This window comes from Lissotriton vulgaris, chromosome 11 (assembly GCF_964263255.1).
Source record: "Lissotriton vulgaris chromosome 11, aLisVul1.2, whole genome shotgun sequence".
Taxonomy (NCBI): domain Eukaryota; kingdom Metazoa; phylum Chordata; class Amphibia; order Caudata; family Salamandridae; genus Lissotriton; species Lissotriton vulgaris.
In genome coordinates this window covers 399,013,828-399,039,179 of record NC_141699.1, presented here as the reverse complement: position 1 = coordinate 399,039,179, position 25,352 = coordinate 399,013,828, and the positions used below count along the sequence as shown (strand labels likewise).

At 47.0% G+C, this 25,352-nt stretch overlaps 1 protein-coding gene across 4 annotated transcripts in view; it reads left to right on the top strand.

The window, feature by feature from the left end:
• The window catches only part of OGDH (oxoglutarate dehydrogenase), a 514,759-nt gene that overhangs the window by 215,905 nt on the left and 273,502 nt on the right, over positions 1-25,352 (top strand). For all 4 annotated transcript variants that reach the window (XM_086943425.1, XM_086943426.1, XM_086943424.1 and 1 more), the window contains one exon: positions 21,518-21,608. In XM_086943425.1, the coding sequence (XP_086799551.1) occupies positions 21,518-21,608 (91 nt within the window). The remainder of the gene's footprint in view (positions 1-21,517; positions 21,609-25,352) is intronic.

The window sequence follows — 25,352 nt, the reverse complement described above, 5'->3', positions numbered from 1 at the left end:
TTGAAATCTGTGTACCATGTCACTCACTTGAAGCTTAGAGTGTTGCACCAAGCCTGGACCGCATTCTGAGAATCATTTATGACCAGAGCAAACATTATGGGTATGGATATCAGCACACAGGGGAAGTGAGGTGGAGCTTCCTGTCGACAAAAGTTCAGCACATCTGGCACTGGCTATACTAGGCTTCTTTTACTTATTTCAGGCATGTTAAAGAGAGCCTTCAATGAACAACACCAATAGGTTCTGAATGACAGTTTTGCACAGAGTTTTCAATTTTTTGATATCTGCAAATTCACTTAGTGCACACACTATCATACAAATTGCTTGTTATAATACCCAAATGTCTTTTACAGTTGGAGTTTCTGGATCCCCTGCATATGTTTGAAAGAGCAAACCTGAATTGCTCATGCAGATTAGACTAGAAATCAAGGCAATATCGACTCCCTCTGCTATCCAGCCATGATCTTTGCAGCCTTGTGCTTCTGTGGTTTCTCCAGTGCAGTCTAAGGTCTCCGTAGTAAACGGATAGGAACATCTGACTAGGCAGTTGTGCTTCTAGGGTAGTTCCTGTTGTGAGTAACCAAAACACGGCTAAAGTAAATGTGGTATGCTCTGTTCATGGCGGTAGAGTGTCATTTTTGGGGCCTCAATATTAAGAATTTAGGTACACTCTCATTCACTCACTCTCTATACCCCCCTTTGGAGCGTAGTGTGTGAAGTGTGCTGGCCTCTGCTTTCGCCCATTGCAGGAGTTCATGGAAACAAGATACTTAAGATCAATGTTTATTCCACAAAAAATGCCACCAGACAGACTGGTCATGGGACCTAAAAATTATCCTTGTGCAGTTTATCCAACCTTCATTTTAGCTACTACACACTTGTCCAATGCAATTCCTTTCCTGGATAGTGGCCTTCCTCATTGTGATTATCCCCTCACCCCCCCCGCACTAGCAGTTTCCTTAGCTAGGTATTATCCCCAGGTGTCAGACGGTGTCCGGAAGCTTTTCTTTGGCAGTACCCCTGCATGCTGGTTGGTGGCGTAGTTCTGCTCCGCATGCCTTCATCCGGGCCGGAAGTGACCTGTGCTCATATAGGGTCACCCCAGCGTGCTGACATTATTTCTTTTCTTTTCGGGTCAGTTAGTTCATATCCAGGAAGAGCTACCCATTAGTCAAATTTTGACTTGATTTTCTTCAATGTTTTGTTGCAGTTTTTTTCCTCCAGGTGTGGCATGAATGTCATCGAAGAAGGCCAGCTTCAATTCTTGCTGCGCCCGTCACCGCTTGATGTCATTGATGGACCCGCACCTTGTTTGCCTTTGGTGCCTTGAGTGCGACTATGACCAAGTTCAGTCGAATGTGGACTAGACATGACTGACTCACAGGGCAGAGCAGTTTCATCGACATTAGCTTTGCAATGCCACTCCTGGTTGTGGACGACTGGCTTTACTGGGGATGTCCAAGCATCGCTCCTGTTTCTTCAGAGACCAGGTGGGTTCAGCGTTGGAGCCCTTTAAGGACAGCAGGTCTACTGCCAGATCCTAGGGCCTTTCTATGGCCCCTTGCCATTACCAATTCGCTTTTCGCTCCTTTCATGGCTACGAAAAGGGTTTCCAACTGAATCTTTACCCACCCGGTCACCGTGGTGCACAAGCTTCCCAGCCTCTGCATGGCAGATGACGCGTTACCAAGACACCCTTGGGTCGGGTAGTCCGCGGTTTGTTCAGTCCACCACGTCCCCGGCAACCGAAGCCTCCAAACCTTTCTAATCTGCCCTCTTACCATCATGAAATACCCCGAAACGGTCCCAGGATGCTTGTTTCCGGTCCAGGAGGACCAGGATTTGCCATTCGGTCTGGACTGTTCCCATGAGGCACAGGGTCAAGACTGATTTGCATATGGCTGGGTCCAAACTGGGGTGGCGTAGTGAGCAAAAGAACAATGGATTTAACCCAGATCTCTTGACTGAGGGAGAATGTTTGAATTATTCAGCATTCCGTCCATCAATTGTTGCAGTTACTCTTACCATCATGGGCACCCAGTGGGAGGCAGGATTCACCATCAACTCCCCCACTGATAGTCTATAACAACAGACAGGTAGGTTTTGCAGATTGTCCAAAGGGGCTACTCCCTACCCTTTGTGACTACCCCTCCCCCTATGCCACCAACTTGAGACAGACTGACGGCGGATCACCTCTCTCTTACCTGCCAGGAAGTGGAGGCTCTCTTGGCCAAGGGAGCCATAGAGAGGGTGCCAACTCCAGAAGTAGGTTGTCGTTATTACTGCTAATTTCTGCTGGTCCCAAAAATGACAGCTGCTTTTGTATTATCCTAAACCTGCACCTTCTAAATTACTTCCGCAAGAAGAAGTTCAAGATGCTCACGCTAGCTCAGGTCCTGTCTGCCCTCGAGACCCTGCCCACAGGCGTTACTTGCAGTTCACTGTGGGCCAGGTGCATTTTCAGTTTTCTGTGCTACCCTTTGGTCTAAGGAGCGCCCCTCAGGTGTTCATTCTGGTGATGGCGGTGGTTGCAGCTCATCTGAGGAGATCAGAGGTGCCAATCTTCCCATAAATCAGATTGGCTATTGAAGGCTGGCTCACCCCAGGCTGTCCTCTCCCACCACCAGACTACAGCGGACCTCTTACACTCGCTGCGGCTCACTATTAACGTGCCGAAAGTCACATCGGTCTTCCTCTCAGATTCTTCCTTTCATCTGACCCATAGTGGACACTGTGCAGTTTCAAGCTTATCCTCCCGAACTGCGTGTCAAGGATATTCAGGCTACAATACTGTTTCAGCCTCTATCCTGAATTTCGGTGAGACCGACTGAAGCTGCTGGATCTCATGACTTCCTGCTTATGACACATGCCCGCTGGCATATGCGGGCTCTGCCATGGTACCTGAATTTCCAGTGGGTGCAGCATCATGGTAATGTCTCCAACATGGTCCCTACCTCAGAGGGAACTGCAAAATATCTGCAGTGGTGACTTACAAAACCGCCTTTTGGTCAGCAGCATACCCCTCGCTCTTCACCAACCAGGTCTGACAGTGATGTCTGATGCGTCACTCCGGGAATGAGGCGGCTATCTTGGAGAAGTGGAAATTAGAAGACTCTGGTCTCCGGTGGAATCGGGACTCCACATCAACCTATTGGTACTCTGAGTGATTCGATTGGCATTGAAAGCCTCTCTGTCCTCCGTCAAGGGAAGGCTAGTGCAGGTGTTCACATACACAACCACCATGTGGCACTGCAACCAACAGGGCCAGGTGGGGTTGTAGACACTTTGTCAAGAGGCCCTGGGTCTTTGGATATGGCTGGAACGTTGGGGCATTTCCCTGGTGGTTCAAACTCTGGGGAACTCTCTAAACACCAGACCAGACAAACTCAGCTGAAGGTGCATTGTGGATCATGACTGGCGTCTCCATCTGGAGGTGGTGCAAGGTCTCTTTCAGCACTGGGCAAAAGCCTTGGTTAGATCTGTTTTACAAAACCAAAGAAGATGATGGATGGAGTGTTGAACATTGCAAGCACTCACCCCCAGTCAACTGATCTGGGTTTAATCCATCATCATTCTTTAGCGCACTCCACCACCCCAGTTCAGACATGGTCATATGCAAATCAATATGACCCTGTGCCTCATGGGAACAGTCCAGCCCGAACTGCCAAACCATGTCTTCCCTGAACCGGAAACAAGCATCCTGGGACCGGTTTCGGGTTTATAACCCTCATCAGCCAGGCTATCTTGAATCCAGTGGCAAAGTGAGCAAGGGACCCACGTCCGGGCATACCCTGCCAACTTAGGGCGAACTTAGCAAAACCAAAGGGGATGATGGACGGAGTGTTGAACATTGCAAGAACTCACCCCCAGTCAACTGATCTGGGTTTAATCCATCATCATTCTTTAGCTCACTCCGCCACCCCAGTTCAGACATGGCCATATGCAAATCAGTCTGATCCTGTGCCTCATGGGAACAGTCCAGCTCGAACTGCCAAGGCATGTCTTCCCTGGACCGGAAACGAGCATCCTGCGTCTGGTTTCGGGTTTATAACCCTCATCAGCCAGGCTATCTTGAATCCAGTGGCAAAGTGAACAAGGGACCCACGTCTGGGCATACCCTGCCAACTTAGGGCGAACTTTGCAAAAAGCAATGGATTTAGGCCCAGATCTCTGTACTGGGGTGAATGTATGACATTGTTCTGCATTCTGTCCATCAATTGTTGTTTTTGCATAGATCTGTTTTACAACACTGAGAATGCGTAATGTCAGTAGTACTGTGCACTGGAGTTTCCAAGGCAGTTCTTACTCAAAGATGCTTTTCATCTTGAGTGGATCTCTGGCCTTCTATACGCCTTTCCGCCATACCACTCCTGCCTAGAGTTCTCAAGAAAATCAGGAATGACCAGGCCCAAGTCATTCTTGTGGCTCCTGTAGGAAGCTAGCTATCTATGTAGTGTACCAAAATGAGGTGCACTGTGCAGAGAGCCCAGGTATTGCACATAAGTGAACAGGGACTTGCTCTAGCAATCCCAAAGTGCTCCATTTGTGGTAGTGTGGTCGAGCAGCCTTAGGCTTATCCGAGGGGAGTATTAGACATTTGTTGCACAAACATAGTCAATAAATGAGCCTCCCTCTAAATTAGGAAATCCGACACCAATTTAAAAAAATGACATCGATTTTAATATTTATTGAGACACCCAAGATCTACGAGATCAGGTAAGTGCTTTTGAGTTAACAATTTTCAAACACTTAGAAAATACACCTGCAAATGAATTACCGGACTGTTTGTCTGGACTTTAGGTAAGTAGGGGCCAAGGTCCTTAGAACCACCACCAGTTTTGGTTTACCTGCCCTGGGGTGTCCGGGTGCAGAGGTGCTGGTTGCAAGGTTAGCCTTGTATGCTACAACTGTCTATGGAGAAACCTTTAGGCAGAAAAATGCTGCAAGTGGGGACTTTAGGACAAGTCCGTCGGATACCAATGGATAGGTGGGCGAGGTGAGGGGGGGGCTCTGGGGAAAGGGTGCACCATTGCTAGGCTTGTACTCTTGCTGTTTGGCTCGGGTGCAAAGGTGTTTTGTCTGTCGGGTCGCTTGCGTTGGAGGCTCTCACTTCTTGGGGCTGACCTGGAGATGGGGACAAAACCGGACGGAAGGACCTTGGTAAAGCTGACGTTCTCATCGGTAGGTCGGACTTGGCGGTGTTGGTTTTTGGGCTGGACACTGATCAAGCCTAGATTACTGCAAGGGGTCTGATACCCCTGGTATTGGTGCTATCCAGAGCTTGCGGGTCCTGGTGTCTACAAACGTAGTGGGGTTATGGCGCTGTTGTCCTGGAACACAGTGACCTCCTTCTGGGTGGCTGTTGCGTGAGTGGACCCAGTTGTCAGCAGATCGGTGAACCGTTGCAGTTGATGCCTGCCGGCTGCAGAGAAGTGGCTCCTCCACTTCAAGGGAGATGCTGACTGGTTGGCGAAGATGTTGGCAGCCCTCTGAGGCTTTTGGAGGATGCATAGGTTCAGTCTGGCATTTGCAATTGTTCAGACTGGAGCAGGCAGGTAAGGTTTGGTTCCAGGTCCACAACTAGACTTCAGTACTTGCGATCTTCAACTCTTGCCTGTCCTTCTTGGGTCAGGTAAATTCTGCATTTAGGGGTGTCGAGGGGAGTGAAAGGTAGTAACCAATGGGCTACTTACCCTTTGGGTCATTACACCCCCTATATGACAACTTCCTGTGGCGAGTGGGCATAACCCTGTCCCAGAGTTCCTAATTCCACCAAAAACAAGATGGTGGAATTCTCCTTTTGTGGAGCACATCAGGCTGCCCACCTTAGGAATGTGACTAGCCTGGCGTTGCAACACACCTGCTGCATAGCTCATTACCCACCTGTCCTGGTGCCAGATAGGCCTCCAGGCAGGGGTTTGCATCTCCAGGCCTGGGGGAAGCCAGGGTTGCATATTGGAAGGCAGCAGGGCTTTGAAGCCCCTGGCATTGATATGCTAAATCACTAGCCATCCTGCCGGAGGTGTGAACACCTTCTTTCGGAGCAGGCATGGTTTCTGGTCTCGAAGAGCGTAGGCTCTCACCTGCAGGGTGCCAGCAGTCTGTGGTAGCAGGTTAGATGAGACCAGTGAGACAGCTCACTAGATAGTGGTAGGTTTTTCAGAAGGCACCTCTAAGGTGCCTTCTGGGTGCATGTCATAATAAATCTTGTACTGGCATCAGGACAGATTTATTAAGACAATGTGTTTTGCAGCATGAATCTTTTTGAATTCACTATGCTGTGCATATTCCCAGTCTGGTGGTTGGGTCCGGAATCGTAGTCCCTTTTCTCTTTTTTTCATTTTTCGGAGCCCAGGTAGGCGTTGACGTCCCACCATTTGGTGTACCTTCGGTGACGTCGGCATGCTTCCTGTGGAATCTCCCACCCGTGGGCGCCATCTTCAGATTCTTTTTTCCGCTGTTGGGTCTGGATCGTCGCGTGAAGCTCCAGAAGTTTTGGAGGAGAAAAGAAGAAGATACAGCCAATTTTCTACAGAAAAGGACTTGAGAAGACTAGGTGAAGAAGACCATCAAAGCCGGGACGACGAAGGAGGAGAAGTAACTCGAGATCTTCGACGTCCGATGGAGAATGCGCGCACAGGGGGCCCCCTGAGCGCAGTAATGGACAACTTGCCCATTAAATTCTGCTGTAACTGCCACCACAAGTACGCGTAGAAGGGCCAGCACCCGGTCTGCAACCTCTGTCTGCCAGTCGACCACGGGAGCAAGGACTGCAACGCCTGCTCCGTCTTCACAACGAAGACACTCCGAATTCGAGAGAAGCAGAGGATAGCTCACCACACGATGCAGGGCAAGGGCCAAGCACCATCGCTGTACGAACTGGGCCTCTCCACTGACGACAAGGACAACATCGCCGAAGTTCCAGATGACTGCACGGTCGCAGAGACCGCTGAGAAAACATCAGACAAGGTAGGAGAGTGTACGACCCCGAAACCCTAGACAGGGCCTTGAAGGCCTGAGGCAGACTCTCGAAAATCAGTCTAGAGCCTCGAAGGGAGAACCAGTGCCAAAAACCTAGACGACCGAAGCTGCATCCTCCGAAAAACAGCCCAGCGGATTCTTTGAAAAGGACTCCCAGACGGCGAAGACAGGCGAAAAGCCAATGTTGTCGAAGCAGGTCCCTGAAAGAGGAACCTTGACTTTGAGGGAGAAGGAGCGGAAAACCACTTCGACGTCGAAGAGGGCGGCCGAAACGCTCGATGCCGCGCAGATGTAGAGGAATAAAAGAAGGCTCGAGGCCGAGATGGAGAACATCCTGCAGAGGAAGAAAGACTTCGAAGAAAGGATGAGAAGCTACAGGATCCCCTCGAAGACCGCGACGGCCGTCGCCGAGGTAGAGGAGCACGAGGAGTTTGACGTCGAAGAGCCTCCGAAAACTCCGGTGCCCTCGGAGCAGGGAGAAGAGGAAGACCTCTATTACACAGAGGGGGAATATGGGGATCAGCGTTCGAGCTACGACTCTGAAACCTCGACGGCTCAAGACCTGGACTGGCAGGACATCGATGAGGAAAACCCGGAGGAGGCTGTGGAGACATACCCCTCGAGGCCTTTGCCGCCAGATGACATTGGGGCTTACAATGAGGTCATCAAGAAGGCAGCAGCAGCTTATGGGGTTAAATTGGAGGAGGAGAAGCCTAAAGCAGTTTTCCTGCTGGAAACCTTGCTCCCCAAGCAGACAAGAAGCCAGTTCCTGCCCATGCTGAAGAGTGTCATGGACCAAGGGAAGGAAGCGTTCAAGGACCCAGGGAATTGCAGATCCGTCACGCCAAGGACGGAGAAGAAGTACAAGTTCTCCTCCCAGGAGCCTCCCTACATCAAAGGGTCCGTCACAGCAGACTCCATTATCGCTGCAACGGCAAGGAGAAGGGCCAACATCCCGACAACATCTGCGCCCCCACCTGAAAAGGAGAGCAGGAGGATGGACCTGACGGGCAGAAAAATCGAAAGAAACGCTGCGATGCACTGGCGGATGGCAAACTCCATCGCCCTCCTGAACAGGCACCAATATCAACATTGGGACGAGGTGGGGCAATTGCTCAAGCACCTCCCAGAGCAATTCCAGCAGAGAGCCACACACCTCGTGGAAGAGGGAAAAAACATCGCAAACTCGTGCCTGAACACAGCCTTGGACGGAGCAGAAACCTCCAGCAGACTGATGGCTATAGGGATCACAGAGAGAAGGCAAGCCTGGCTCAAGATCTCAGGCTTCAAGACAGAGGTTCAGAACAACATCCTGAACACTCCATTCAACGGAGAATCACTGTTCTGCGCCCCGGTTGATGAGAAGCTCACCCAACTGAAAAAAGATAACGAGACAGCAAGGTCCATGGGGGCCCTGCAATTCAGAGGGATGAGGAGAGGCACTCCGGCAAGGAGGCCAAACGGAAGAGGTCGTAACCAGCCAGGAACATCGCACCAGGCGTTCCACCAAGGTCACCAGGGTGACAAGCAGGGCCAGCAGAAGCAGACCTGGCACTACCAGAACAGGGGCTAGTCCTTTCGTGGAAGACGAAACGGGCGAGGCCAGAGAAGGAGAGGCGGTGAGCAACCCCCCTCTAAGTGACTTCGCACTGAAAGATGTGCTCCCCCACTCAAGCCCTCCGAGGGAAGACCACAGAAAAGCAAAGGGGAGAGGGTTACACGGACAAGACACAACAGAACAAGTAACACCAGTGGGCGGCAGACTAAGATTTTTCCTCCAGGAATGGAGAAAAGTAACCACAGACAAGTGGATACTCAACATCATACAGTTCGGATACTGCATAGAGTTGGAAAAGAGGCCGCCAAGCAGAAATCCAAAGAAAAAGAGCACTTGGGAAGGGAGCGAACGCTGCTCCGAGAAGAAGCTCAGGAACTCCTCCGGAAGGAAGCCATCAAACCAGTCCCATTCAGAGAAAGGAACAGGGGAGTGTACTCAAACTACTTCCTGGTACCTAAAGTGGACGAAAGCCTAAGACCCATCCTGGACCTACGCTTCCTAAACAAACATATAAAGAATCAAATTCAAGATGACGTCCCTACAGGAGGTCATCCCACAAATAAGAGACGTGGATTTCATGTCCACCGTGGACCTCAAAGATGCATACCTGCACATACCAGTGAACAGGCAGCACAAGCACATGCTAAAATTCACAGTAAACCAGGATCACTACCAATTCACAACCCTGGCATTTGGTCTAAAGTCCGCTCCAAGGGTGTTCACAAAATGCCTCGCAGCAGTGGCCGCACATCTGCGAAGAGAGTGGATCCACGTGTACCCCTACCTCGACGATTGGCTGATAAAGGTGAACTTGCAAAACATGCGAGGAACATGCACAGCGAGTCACAAACACGCTGATGGACCTGGGATTCTCCATACACTGGGAAAAATCCTCAATGGAGCCGGAGCAGGTGAAGATCTTCTTGGGGGCTCAGATCAACACAATTCAATGCAGGGTGTTACCCAGCGAAAGGAGGACACTCAGCCTACTAAGGGAGACTCGCCACTACCAGAAGGGGCAAGCTCTGACAGTGAGGACAGCGAGCAAGATCATGAGGATGATGGCGTCATCCATACACCTGGTCCCCAATGTACGCCTACACATGAACACACGAAGTGCAGGAAGAGATGAGGTGGTGGACCAAGAAGAACATTACTATAGGGAAGCCTCTAACTCCACCAAACCCAACAGTGACCATCACCACAGACGCATCCCAGAAGGGATGGGGCGCACACATGAACAGGCTCAGAGTGAGGGGTCTGTTGGCACCAGCGGATGCGGTCAGACACATCAATTACCTGGAACTGAAGACAGTGTTACTCGCGCTGAAGGCCTTCCAGAAACCGCTGTACAAAAGGAAGGTGTTGATACAAACGGACAACACAACAACTATGTTCTACATCAACAAGCAGGGAGGGACTCCGTCATTTCCTCTGTCCAGCCTAGCGCAAGAAATATGCAGATGGGCAATACCACTCGAAATAGACCTGCTGGCCATACTCCTACCAGGGAAGGACAATGTGGAGGCGGATTGGCTCAGCAGGCAGACTTCAGCATCCAACGAGTGGGAACTCAACAATCAGGAAACAGAGAGACTATTCAGGAGATGGGGCACCCCAACAATAGACCTGTTTGCGACACGCCAGAATGCAAAATGCCAGTACTTTGCATCCAGACAACCAGAGGAACAATCCCAGGGGAATGCCCTATGGATAAGCTGGTCAAAAACATTTGCCTACGCTTCCCCCCCCCCCGATACCATTGATCCCCAGTGTGCTCAACAAGTGCAGGATAAGCAACATGAAACTGATCCTGGTGACACCTCAATGGGCCAGGCAGACCTGGTATTCACAGATTATGGAGATGACGCAGGGTCCACCCCACAAGTTCTCAAAAAGAAAGGACCTACTCTCCATGCAGAACGGAGAAATTCTACACCCAGAGCCGGAGGGCCTCAGGTTACCGGCTTGGCTCCTGAGGACTTAGAGTTCGCACACCTAAAGCTCCCAGGGAGCACCCTGCGGGTGTTGCGAGAGGCAAGAAGGCCCAGCACATGCAAATACTATGGGGCAAAATGGAAAAGATTCACTCAATGGTGCAGCAAGAAAAAGCTGCAGAGGAAGCTGACCAAGGAATCAACGGTGCTAAGATACCTCACGCACCTACTGAAAGCCAAACTAAGCTCATCCTCACTGAGGGTACACCTGGCAGCAATTGTGGCATACACAAGGGGAGAAACTGGGAGAAGCTTCTTCACATCACAGGTAGTAAAAAGATTCTTGGAATGGGCAAAGAGAATAGCGCCACCAAAAAGGATGCCGCCGCCAGCATGGAACCTGAATGTGGTGCTGACAGAGCTCATAAAAGCACCTTTGGAACCCATCCACAAGTCATCACTGCTAATCCGGACCATGAAAGTGGCCTTTCTGGTAGCGATCACCTCGCTACGTATTGTGAGCGAGCTACAGGCACTGACACTGCAAGAACCCTACATCCAGATACACAGTGACAGGGTCGTGATGAGAACAGTCCCGCACTTCATGCCAAAGGTGGTGTCAAGGTTCCACATGAATCAGAGTATTCAAATGCCTAGCTTCTTCCAGAACCCCACGACAAGGGCTGAGAGGGCGCTCCACACTCTAGACGCAAGAAGGGCAGTAATGCACTACATTGAAAGGACGAAGGAACACAGGAAGACAAAATAGTTCTTCGTGCCCTTCGCGAACAGTTTCCTGGGTAGACCAGTGACTAAGAACACCATCGCTCGATGGATCGCACAAACGATACAATTCTGCCACAAGCAAGCGGGCAGGAGCTAACAGGCCCACCCGACCAGGAAGAAAGGAGCAACAATTGCCTTTCTGGCCAACACACCAATTCAGGACATATGCCTGGCGGCAACATGGGCTTCAGTGCACGTTCACTAAGCGCTATTGCGTGGATGTACAGATGAACAAGGAAGCACAAGTAGGACAAAGAGTGCTTCAACATATATTCAACAACCAACGCTCATCTTCCACCCAGCCGCCACAAAAGTAACAAAACCGCTACAAAATCTATGCACAGCATAGTGAATCCAGAAAGATTCACGCTGCAAAACGAATAGTTTCTTACCTGTCGGTGTAGTTTTGCAGCTTGAAGATCTTTCTGGATTCACTAGCGAACCCACCCGCCTCCGCCAGAAAGATGAGGCTGGAGAAGAAGGTGGAAACACATGGAATAGAAAGCAAGTTGAAGCTTACAAGATACGTGAAAAGAATTACGTTGGAAAAAGTATTAACAAACATAGCCATGGATTCACTACAAGAACACAAAAAAGAATCCGAAGATGGCGCCCAAGGGTGGGAGTTTTCCCAGGAAGCATGCCGACGTCACCGAAGGTACACCAAATGATGGGACGTCGACGCCCACCTAGGCTACGAAAAAAAGAGAAAAGGGACTACGATTCCGGACCCATCCACCAGATTGCGGAATATGCACAGCATAGTGAATCCAGAAAGATCTTCAAGCTGCAAAACTACACCGACGGGTAAGAAACTATTCGTTTGATACAAACACCACAGGTTTCAGTGAAGCCATCATGTAGTTGGGGGACTTATACTGGGCATTGATCAGTACATGTACTTCCCTGTTCACTTGTACCACCTAGTGATTGAACTAGACAGCAGAGATACATATCTGCTCATGCAGGTATGCTCTTACATGTAATCTAATACAATCGGCCTTAGGCCTAGAAAGCCTGCTGTAGCGGTGACTTACATATATTACATGTAGTAACTTTAGCATGACTCACAGGGAGCCCTTAGAGGACCCTCTTTGATACCCATGTCCTAGGTACTAAGGGAAAGGTATCACTTACTAGGAACTTGCAGGTGTGCGTAAGTGTGTGCCAATTAGACCTTTTTACCTTGTTCTAGGTAAAGGGCATTGGCACTGGGGCCTGGTTAGCAGGGACCTAGTGCACATCAGTCGAAAAACATCCGTACCAGTGGGAAAAAGTAGGGGTGACCATAACAAAAAGGAGTGCTTTCCTACAGCTCCGAACTGGACATGGATAGTTTGGTATCCCGAGCTGTTGAGCATGGCCATCAATCATCCGATCAGGCTGCCCCTTCAAGAGGCTCTTCTGTCACAGGAGTGGGTCCTCCACCTGAACCAGTCAACTCTCTTCCTCCTTTTGTGGAGATTGAGCGGCCGCAGTTGACAGCCTTCGTCCCTCCTCCCAAAGTCTGTAACGTTATCTTGGCAATCAGGCGTCCCTCCACCAAGACAGTATATGCCTACCATTGGGGAAACATTGTGGCATGGTGTACAGAAGTAAAAATCAATTCCCTTTCCCCCCCCTTTTTCAGGTTCTACTTCTCATTCTTTCTCTTGCCCAGCAGGGCTCTGTTGTGGGCACTGTCAAGGGCGATCTCTCTGCTACTTGTGCTTTTTTGTGGTTCCCTGACCAGCCATCCCTCTTCAAATCCCCTACTGTAAATAGGTTCTTGAAAGGCTTACATTTGTTTCCACCCTCTTCCTTCATTGTGCCCCAGTGGGACCTCAATGCCTTCCTCACTTTCGTGTGTGTTCACTTTGCGCCTTTACACAGCTATCCACTCTGACTCCTTACCATCGAAACAGCCTTTTTCGTGGCTATAACCTCTGCCCGGAGAGTCAGTGAGCTTTAGGGTTTATTTTGAAAGCCTCCCTATCTTAACATCTACTCAGACAATCTGGTGCTTCGTACGAGAGCTTACTTTCTACCGAAAGTGGTCATTCCCTTTCACGTAGGCCAATCCATTCTCGGCCTACTTTTTACGCTCTGCTTCATCCTTCCAAGGAAGAGGAGCAACTTCACTGTCTCGACTCAAAAAGAGCGTTACTTTACTACTTCGACCAAGAGTTCCGGAGGATGGATATCTCTTCGTGGAGTATGTTGGAGCGAAGAAAGGACAGGCCGTACAGAAGAGGACTCCCTCATGATGGATCATGCACTGTATTAAAACCTGCTATGCACTGGCCAAGAAACAAACCCCCAGAGGGTTTGCGTTCTCATTCTACCAGATCTAAAGCGCCAACCACTGCGTTAGCAATCAGAGTTCCTGTGCTTGACTACTGCCAGGCAGCAAAGTGGGCTTACCTGCACAAGTTTACCAAGCACCACTGCTTGGACATTCAGATCTGCCGGGACGGGCATTTTGCCCGTTCAGTTTTGCAGGACTTCCTCAAGTAAATTGGTCTGCAGATCCACCTCTGGGGAGGTATTGCTTGTGAGTATCTATTCCAAGGCAAGGAATACGTGGCTAGTAGTCTCTATCAGATTAACAAATGATTTACCTTTGGTAATTTCTTACCTGGTTGAGACTGTCTAGCTGCAGATTCCTTACCGACCCTACCTCGCCGCTCTGCAAACTGATTTCTAGGGAAAGGGTTTTCCCCTTCAAAGTCCTAGTATTCCACACCAGTAGTCAGTGTACCTTGTGGCTCAGCGCTTCTGTTGTGGAAAGTTGCACGCACTTCACTTCTGCCAGGCGGAGTCTAACTATGTCACCTGCTGGCACTCAGAGGTACTGCTCACAAAACATTTCCCGATCGGATCTGAGGCCGGGGATAATTCTATGGTAAGGAATCTGTGGCTAGATAGTTTCATACCTTTTGTCCCCAAACTCATTTGGTAGGTGAATCTCTACTTATAACAGCCTTTGGAAAAATGTTGACACAGAGTGTTGGGCTCTGGACCTAGTGACCTGCAATCACACTTAGAATTTGTTCAAAAACCTCCACTTATTCCACCTCAAGAGATCCTCTCTCCCCCTTTGTCTTTTATAAATAGAGATTCTTTTGTGTTAAATAAGGGACCTTTTAAGCAAGCACTGTATACCCTTCTATCCCCTCTTCTTTCAGATCAAGAAAAAAATCTGTACACTGATTTTAGACCTGTAGAAATAAAACAACCTTACATGTTTAGCATGATCACACTTTGTCATCCTCTAACTTCTGAATAACTGGACTACTGGACATTGGATTCTCAAGATGCATATTTCCATATCCCCATACACCCAGAGATCGGAAATATTCAAGATTTGAAGTGCGCAGCTGCCATTACCTGTTCAAAGTCCTCCCTTTTGGCATCCAGTCTGCCCCTTGTATTTTCTTTTTTACCAAATATCTGGTTTCAGTTGCCGCATTTCTGTGAAGGGAGGATCACCATTTTTTTCTCGTACACGGAAGATTGGCTGGTGAAAGGTCACCAAAGCTTGTTTGCTTCCTTTCAAAGGTTTTTGTCTTAGCCTCAACAGGGGCACATCTTCCTTCCTTCCATGCAGTGCCTTCTAAGCTTCCTCTACACTGGAAAAATTAATGAAGATGATCAATTTCGCCAATAGGGTGTTAAAAAGACAGTTTGTTTGCCTGTGCAAATTACCATTAGGTACATCATCCTGCATCCCTCTGATCCATCTGCCGTGCACTGCAGTCTGCTCCAGCACTCCCCCCCCCGCCCCTTCCTGTGCCCTCTGCACAATCACTTCGGCACTTCTGTTACTGGCTCTTCACTATTCCTGTTCACATACAATACTGTTTCTTGCATGAAAACTATCCCTCTCTCTCTCCTCCTTCTCCTCCTTTCCTTCCTCCCTTCCTTCCTCCCCTCCTTACACACTTGTCTTCTCCGCTCCCTGTCCCATTTGCTCACACATTTACCCCCTGGCCCTGCTACTCACACCATGCCCACTTTGCTCCCTTTTTCAGACTCAACTGTGGGTATGTGGCCGTTCACCAGTACCACGTGAAGTAACAGATGTTAGAGTACCCAAGATAATGTACTGCATGGCTAAATACTTATAAGTTCCCATAGACAAGACCTATTGGTTATGGCTATTAAGCAAGCACGTCACTGTGCATCATACACTTACAGAGTGCGCGTCACCTCTCCAACGAGCCTCGCTTGGGTATTATTAAATTAATGTTATTTTTGTTTTTTGCAATTAAGTGTTTGACTTTTGTTGTCGCATAAACAACAATGGTTTCAAAACTCCTACTTGATTCTAAGGCCACACTCGGTCTGCTTCCTGTGATAAACCCGGGCCAGCAGGCAAGAGGGCCCGGATACAGGCCTGCAGGATGTTTTTGCTTCTGAAGCCCTGTTATTACAAGTAAGGAAGACAACTCTTCCCACAAAGAGGAGGAGGAGCCATCGTGGCCGCTCGGATGTAGTTTCGCTCGGCTCCGCTTCAAGCCCCAGGGATATAGCCCCGGGGGAGGGGGGGGGGGAGCGCGCAGTGCTCATGACAAGCTTGGCTCGTCATGCAGCCCGGTGGTGCTGTGCTGATGACGAGCTGAGCTCGTCATGACCACGCCCGTTACAATGGAATGCCCAGCACAGCAGGGGAATTATCCCTGCGTGGGCGTTCCGTAACTGTCCTGTCATCAGCACAACGCCACCGTGCTGCATGACGAGCTGAGCTTGTCATGGGCACACAAGAGGATAGAGGATACCCCGCGCAGAATGCGGCCCGGTCTGCGGTTTCGGAAGAAGTAAAACAACGGGCTCCGAACGGATGCTCTGACTGTACCGCCTGAGTGACCACTCTGTCGTGAGAAACACAAATTCAATTTTGTCAACGTCTTCTTCAGATTGGCTTTTACAAATATATTTTTATTTGACAAATATTGTTTATGAAACCTCCTGGATCTCTTGTGTGGAAAGGCCAAATTAATGCTTATGATTTCAGTGGAAATACCCCTGAAGAGCTACTACCAGTAACTTCTTACTAAATTACTTGCGCTCTTCCCAGATAGTAGCAACAGGATGGCTATTCGCCTACATACCGATCCTGCTAGTTTGTAAAAAAAAAAAAAATGAAGAGCCAAAAAGTCAACTACAACGGCATTGAAGACGTTTTCGCACGATAAAGTTGGCCAAAGGATTCATCCTTTGTAGAAAATCTATTGGTTAGGATGTAAAAACCATGACTACAATTTAGCTCATATCTGTGCTCAGACCGTGCCATCAATTGCAGTTTTTTCTGTTTCGTTGCATCTGATAGATGCATCTAGCTGCAGATTCCTTACATTTTGAATTCTCCCCAAGTGCCAGACTGGATCTGGAAACTTTTCTCAGCAGTACCTCTGCGTGTCGGTAGAGGGCGTTGTGCCACTCCATAGTGATGTTGACCAGCGGATGTGACGTCGGAGATCATATAGCCCCCTTCCCGACCCGCTGACTCAGTATCTTTTTTTTCTGCACTTTCAATGCGGATCTGTTAGCGGTTCCTCAGGCCGTTTTTTGACCTACTTTGACATTTTGTTGAACGGAAGTGTGCCTTTCTCTCCATCTCATTGGGGTTCAAGCCTTGTGGGTCCTGTGGATGGCAAATTTCTGCCAGAGACCCTCACTCTATTTGTATGTGCTGCTTGGGGGTGCACCATGACTCTGAGGAGTGCGACTGTTAGATTTGCCGAAGGCGCTGTGGGAACGTCGTACGAAACTCCTGACGGCGCGCATGTCCTGTCGACCTCGGTCTCCTTCACGTTACATGGACCAGCTGCGGGTCCGCTCCAGGAGCCGTTACTATGAACGTCACTCTCCATCGACATCCCGAGGTAAGTCTAGGCGCAGGCGGTCGATGTTTCAGCTTCCCCCGACTTTGTTGCATAAATCCTCCATCTCCCAAGTCTCCTCCCGATTTTCAGTAGCAGCGTCACTACACAAGTCCACCCCATGCCTTCCTACCTTCACTGGAGCCAGGTCGACGATTACCCTGATGCGAGAATACTACAATTCCCTTCATGCTATCTTTGGGTCATCACCTTCCCCTGGAGCTCCTTGGCTCCGTGCTGTGGTGCAGAGAAAAGTGAAGACACAACATGGGTCATTAACAGTGTCTACGACTATAGTGCAATGTACGGTGTACTAGAAACGAGGTGCAAAACTATAATGGCCCGTGGGCTCTATTAAGATTTCAACATGTTTATTATCTAAAAATCAGTTTAATCAGTTGTATGCATATACATTTAATATTTAACCAGAATTTTTTTTAAACTCTTTACTGTCTTATGTTTTGATTGTGTGTACATACATGTACTTCCTACAATGTTACATGCGGTGGTACCAGAGTCTTTAGACAAAACCACATGTGCTCGTCGACATCACTGTGGTGCTCAAGAGTATTGAAACCCCTATTTCATGCATGTCTTGCCGTGCTGACTTAAAGACCAAAAACCCAAGACTAGAGAAATAGAAACAAAGCTTCCAAAACTGTGCTCCATTAAACCAAAAACGATGTATGCTCCTAATCTTCTGTGTTATACTACAGAAACCAGCATGCACCAAACTTAGTCACGAAAAAAGACTTTCAAAACTCTGTAAAACTGCAGGCATAGTTAGTATAGTTTTTGTTAGAATGCCACCTGTGTACTGAATGTTTGAAGAACTAAAGCGTGTGGTTCACGCGAGTACACACATGAGGAATCCAAAAACGTACATCCACGTACGAAAATCTCCCGCCACCTATAGTATCTACATTGCATTTCAGGGGGAGACCGAAATGAAATTATGCTCTTTCTGTTATCTGAGCTTTAATAGCCTGCTACAAAACTTTTTTTTAAATTAAAAAAATATATATATATATTTTTATATACCGCATACAACGCAGTTACCTTCGCCTCGGCGAGTCCTCCTTACCATGGTGTCCACTATACCAACGCATATGATTGGGTATTCTTAAGAGCTTGCAAAGTATGGCGTCACGTGATCACCAGTTTCATAGACTTCAAAAAGTACAACCACCCTCTCATGTCAGTCTCCCCAATGCCGTTTCAAGCAGAAATGCTTGAATTTGAAATGCTTCATGAAAATGCAGACTATGTGGAACACAACATAATTTTAACGCAATATGTGCAAGCTTACCACGAATACAGAGTGTAAAAATAGTTTGAAATTGAACTTCCCCTCTCGACCTTGAGATGCTCTTGAACTGCAAAACTCCCAAATGATAACCATTATTAAATATGGTACAAACGGAAATGTGTGAGAAAATCGATTGGAAAAACTGAGGAAAGACACACAATGGAATAGTTGAAGTACAAGCTAGTTCACCCTTGTGGCATAGTGCTTTAACAACGCTACAGCAGTTCAGTCTTGTACCGAAGCGCCACATGTTGCTCAGTGAGTATGACCAATTTATACACAGTTTATACAATCCATATTGGGGACATACTTTAACACATTGTGACTGTAAGTAACAAATACACCATGGGTTATATAAAACATGCCATTTCTAGTTTGTCATTTAGCCCTTTGGGTGTTACACTATTCAGATGTTTAATTCAAAAGGCCTTCAGTGTGCCATGCCTATAGACACTGCATGCAGTATAAGTAAGCCACCCCTACAGCAGGCCTTATAGCCCTAAGGAAGGGTGCACGTTACTACATATGAGGATATGTCTGCATGAGCAGATATGCCCCAGTGATCTCGAAGTTCATTCTTAGATATTGCAAGTGAACAGGGAAGCCATTTTAAGTACACTTACTGGGACACTGGTGAAGAAGAGTTCCCCAGCTACATGATGGCTTCGCTGAAACTGGAGATGTTGGGTATCACACATCTCACATTTATAAACCCTTACTGATTACAGTGGTGGATTGATTAATATAAGCACCCAGCGGTCACTTTAGAGGTGCCTTCTGTAAACCTACCAACTACTAGTGAGCTGACTGGTGTAGAAGATCCTGCCACCACAGACCGGGTTCTGGCCCCCTGCATGTGAGAGCATGTGCTCTCTGACGGCAGAAACAATGCCTGCTCCGGCTGGAGTTGTTGCCTCCTCCATGCCGAATGGCTAAGTGCTCGGCATATCAAGTCAGGAGGCTTCACAGTCCTCAGCCGCTTTTGATATGCAACCCAAGGCTCCCTCAGACAGGGGAAAGGCCACCCCTTCACCCTCCCTGGGCCTATTTGGCATCAGGACAGATGGGCAAATTAGCTAGTCAGGAGGCGTGCGCCCCTCTCAGGCTATGACCACCCCTAAGGTGGGCTACGTTATGTGGCCTCAACTTTAAGTCTTAGTTTTGGTGGAGATAAGGCTTTCTGGGTCAGGAAGTGGTCATATTGAGGGTGTGGACACCCTAAAAGTAGCACATTGACTACTACCTGTCACTCACCTTAACACTGCTAAATTGAGTATTTAGGTGGCACCCCTGACACCAGGAACTTGGATCCGATGGATTATGAAGAAGAGGGCACCAAGAGCCGCAAGAACTGAAGGCCTACTGTGGACTTTTGGCGCCAAACACCTGCCTGACGCACTAGTCTTGATAGTCGCGGCCCAGCAACTCGTCCTGCATCTGAACTCCTGCCATGAACCCAGGTGGGCTGCCAGCACTTTTGAAGTTGCCAGCAAATCTCCCTTGGAGTAAAGGAGCTACTCCCTTGCAGTCCACAGGCACCGAAACGCAAAGTCCAGTCTACAAAGTTGCCGCTCCTCGAAAGCATGACACAGCAGTCCCACAGGAGGACCCTGTGAATCCTGAAGGTCAGATTCCCCCCCTCACCCCAAGTGAGAGGACACCAGGACGAATTGGAACTGCACAGGACCAATACCTGCATTGCTCAAGCCAAGATCATGAGTCTAGTCTGGACTCCCAGCGACTCCAAGACAAAGCAGCTGACGAGGGACGTCCCCATCGCAGAGACAAACTTCCAGAATGGACCAGCTGTCCTGATTTTTGCTCCCTCAACCGGCAAGACCGACGACTGCAAGGTTCTAGGACGCACAGAGTCCAGCTGATGTTTCTACTCAGCACCTGAGCACCTTAGCCCAGGTACCGATGAACTGGCTGTGACACCATGTCCCCAAGGCCCTTGTGACGCAAGCCCCCTGTTGGGAGCTTCTGAACTTGTCCACATTTCCCCCTCTGCAGGCTATTTTCCCCTCGGCAAGCTATTTCCCCCTCTGCAGGCTATTTCCAGGAGGTCCCATTTTCCTTACTGGCGTAGCGTGCACAGCTACCAAGCCGACCAGCACATCTGCACCCAGATGCTCCAGGGCAGGTGTAACGAGTAACTGCTGGTGATACTTTGGACCTTGGCCCCCTACTGCTTTAGGACCAGAAGAAGACCCCCGGAAACAGACCGTAATTACCTGTATACTGTCTATGCCTTTTTTCCCAAAAGAAAGCATTGTGCTGATAAGCTCATTTAAGTAACTGTTTATTTACCTGCAAAATTCAATATTTAAAAAAGTAGCTACTTGATATCAAAATTATAAGAATGCAACTTATTTTTCTAAATTGGTCTTGGATTTATTTGTGAGGGTTTCTCTACTTTATTGTCTCTGTGAGTACAACAAATGCTTAGCACTATCCTCTGATAAGCCTAACTGCTCACTAACACTACCACAAAAGAGAGCATTTGGGTTATGGTATTGGTCTTGGCCTGGACTCTTTACACAGTGTACCTAGTTTTGTCCCACTACATAAAGAGCCATCTTCCTGCAGGCTAACCATGCTTTATTTTCTGGTTGCCTGGGCTTGATTGTAAAATGTATGCTATATCTTTTGCTGAACTGTTCAGTGTTTTGTATAGAAATTTTGGACTAGGCTTGTGTGCCTTCCAAAGTTTTTTTTGTAGACATTCATATTCATCTTTCATTTCTTTTGCGATTTGCACGCCTCATCACCTAGAACCCGTAGAATAATTTTAGCTATTTGCTAGATGTTAAAGCTGGGTGGTGCCAAAGACAAGTTGGGTGATGTGACCTAGTTAATTTCAAATTGAAGTGTGCGTTTGCTGATGTGAGTTGGGAGTATGGCCTGATTTTGAGTCCGTATGGCATCTAGCACGTTAAAGTACTTTGCTAACCTTGGATAGCATACTTGGCAGGAGGGAGTGGGTGTTACTTGTGCTACATGATTGTGCAAAAGCAGTTTGCCCATCCGGGAAATGAGAGTGGACAACTTAACAGTCAATGTTTTAACTTTTTTCTTGCAGGGGTCGTTTGAATGTCCTAGCAAACGTGATCCGTAAGGAACTGGAGCAAATTTTCTGTCAGTTTGATCCAAAATTGGAGGCAACTGATGAGGTAAGTAAATTATGTGGTGTACTTAAAAAGTCTGTAATCTGTGACCGAGCTTTCTGGCCTTAAGGGACCCAACAAGAGGTGAAGAGTTGCTGCTTGATAATAAGCTCAGTTGGGCAATATTTGTAAAAGCAATAAAATAAATACTGTTTAAGCGTCAAACATATCACCACTGTTGCTGCCATTTTTATAGAAATTAATGTGCCTATCTCTGGTGATCAGGGTTTACTAATGTATAGCTGATCACATCCAGGCTACACAAAGCTAACTAGTTAAGATTTTCTTTGTTTCTTTGAACTTGATCCAAGTTGAATTTAGCTCCCGTTTGGTGTTTTGAAGATCCATATATATGGTAGGTTTCTTTCCACTGGGAAGAGAAGCTTGGTTTGTTTTTCACAAAAAGCATTAAATCTGTTAGCATTGTGGGTTCCACTAATGTCATTTAGTTTTTCTGAGCTCTTAAATGATTCTTCTTGTTCCTTCCCCAAAGCTTGGCAAATTTTTCCTATTTCCCCTTGGGCGCTTTTACTGTTGGTGCAAATACGTGTTATATTGCCATATGTTTTGCATTAACAGTTCAGGTATTAGGTCTGATATTACTTCTGGTGTTTAAAAACAAACTATAGTAGCAGTTGTTTCCGGTATGGCTGTAATCAGATCACCCTTTGACTCGAGCATAATTTTCCATGTTTGACGTGTATCCACATGATTCTTTTGGCAGATATAGTTGGTCTAAGCACCAACAGTGCAACACGAAAACAAGACTCCAAAGCTGGAGCACTGTTTGGGTTTTTTGGATTTTGTTCTTGGGCCACACTAGTTGGGTTCAAATGTCTACCTTTTCTTTTATTTAATTTTGATATGCCGTTTGTAATTTTTTCTACTTAAAATATTTAGATTGTGTTCAATTGTCGTGTAGAAATTGAGCTTGATTTGACTGACTTCTGTTTCCTTATTAAACGTTACCTGTGAGGCTCGTAGGACACTCCAAAAGGTGTCCTCTTTTTTTATAGACCAAAATTGGTTTCAGTTTCTATAATATAAGTAAATTATCAGGTGGTTCAATTCATTGGTTAAATGGAAAACATGACAGACCAGGAGGCCTGTTTGAGTCACGATGTGGGGAAGGAACGGGATGGTGTCGTAGTGTGTAACCTATTTAGTTCACGTGTGCGCACACCTAGGTGGGGTTGTATGCGAAGGAGATTCCAACATACCACTCCAGGCAAAGGCAGATGTTCACTTACTTTACCTATATTTTCTCCATCAAGGGCGTCTCATGTAGATGCTATTCCCACTTAACCCGATGAGGGATGAAACAAAGCTCATCATCCATGTGGTAGCTTTAAACCAAAACCTCAGTCATTTAAAAATCTCTTATCCCAGGTCACAATCGTACAGTTCCTGCATTAGTCATGAGTGTCATTGAAATGACCGTACAATGTATTATACTAGCACCTATTAAAGCAGCAACACCTTAGCTAATGAAGAACCAGTACAGAATTACTTGTGCCTTTAATCATCTGCTGAATGGGACCTGGCCATTGTGTCCGCTCTATGTATGACACTTTCCCTTCCCATTAATGTCAGGTCCCCTTGACAAGAAGAGCATGATGCTCTGCTCTGTGGAGAAAAAATATGTGGTATTTTCCATTATGCCTGGTAGTGCCACAGCATAGTTGTAATGGTACAGTTCTCTGAAAGATGGTGCAAAGGTTTGTAGACCAGTTTCCAGATGTGAGAGAAAACTTTTCAGGGTGTGTTTAACGTTTTTTTGTCTAACCAAGTGATGGGTGCTGCATTTGCTCTGTCTCATGTGGTGGTTCGCAAGTATTACAGAAAAAGCCCAACATGCTTAAACCATCAAAGGGTACTCTGTAGCACTCAGATGAAGTGCTCCTGTACAGGCTGGGGTCTACAGCAATATCAAGGCTGATTTGCATAGGTTTGCCCTCTGTTTATAATGGCAATGTAAGGAACAAATAATGGCAATACCAAAATATCTGGCTTATGAATTGAAAGTCCTTTTGTGTCATTGATGTGTTTAGCTACTCGCGTCCTCTTTCAGGTACTCTACTGCTCCTCTGCACTAATGCGTCCATTCCTCCATCCACTGACTCAATCTTGCATTCTCCCTTTGACTAGACCACAATAAACCAACCATACAAGACCTGCACAATAAATAAAAAGCAGGCATGTAGAAAAAAGAAAATATGCTGCCACCTGAACACAGCAATCAAATGCTTGCAACAACGAACCTAAGCATAGCAGCTGTTTGACTTGCAGTGCTATTGTACATACTCTGTTGTCGTTTTAAAGTTTCTGCATGGCAGCCATGTTTAGACTATAGGATTTCTATCATGGAATGCTAAGAAAATGATGCACTGTGGATGATAAAATTCCATAATGGTTGCTACCGATTAAATGAGTGTCAGGCAAGTAGCCTGTTAACACTTCCTCGAGCTGTAGTATTCTTTTAGAAAAAATGTAAATACAAAAAAGAGGAGCAAAGAAGCGAAAGGGGAACTTTGAAAGGAGAAAATTGAAAATGTAAGAACTAGCCCACCAGACCTTCACTGAATCGCACTCATTTTGAGATGGATGTGCACGTGAATATAAAATGCCACCATGCGGGGAGGGCAAGTGAGCCACTGATTGAAGTAGACTAAACCATTACTCCATGCCGTATGCTGTTCTGGATAAAAACAGCAGATAGTAAATGATCCTCAGACAGACCAGTGCCGAATAGGGCAGATCAAAAGGCCCTCTGTGCATTTATATAGATGTATACTTGGATCTATGGATGCATGTATTATTGTCTGATTTGTTTTACATGATTCTGCGACACAGCCAAGCCTGTCGGGCCTTCCGAAGCAATTCTAGCAAGACTTATTATCGTGAAAATAGCCTATCCCTAGGGTTTGTCAAACTGGGTAAACACCAAAACCCTTCGCTACATAGTTAATCTGTGAGATCTCCTAGAGCGAAATACCTGACTGCAGATGTTAGCACAGTGCCAAAACAATCTGCATTTAAAGACCTGGTGGCTTTAACATGTATAACATAAGTAAATTAGGCCTAATGCCTTTGTCGTAACTTTTCCTAATAAATAGATCAAAACCTATGGCATGTGAAATATCTTTTCCTCTTGTAACTTCATGGAATACACGGAAGGTACTGTGAACACCAAGAAGGTATGCCAAAAGTCAAAAAAGTCAAAAGGTTACTTTATTCGGTTAAAAGTTTAAAACCATCAAAGTGCACATCACAGAACATATCACATGAAAACACATTACATTAATACAACAATGTATTTCAATTCTTACGCTTTTTACAATGTCACCGTAAGCAATCATATATTAAACATTCCTACCAATCAGATAATGCCTCGATATTTAAATAAATATATAAAAAGTTTGACCTGATCTATGTCCATCGTTTACAGAACTATTTTGCCAGGGACACAGTAAAATTTAACAAAGTTCACTCTCAGGTACAGTGAGTCTATTCCTATGCCTAATTGCCCCTATGATCTAACTGGTGACCCCAAAACAAACTACTGGGGATGCCAACATTTGCAAATAAGCCAAAGCTGGTCTAACTTGCTCGAAGTTACGCCCTCTTAAGAGTGGAATGATAAATTTAATGCTTAGCAAAACGTAAAATTCCCAGAAAAATATCATTTGTACGGTGTACTGTTCCGAGAAATTGTCACAAGGACAAGGACCCAACAACCCTTCTTTAAAA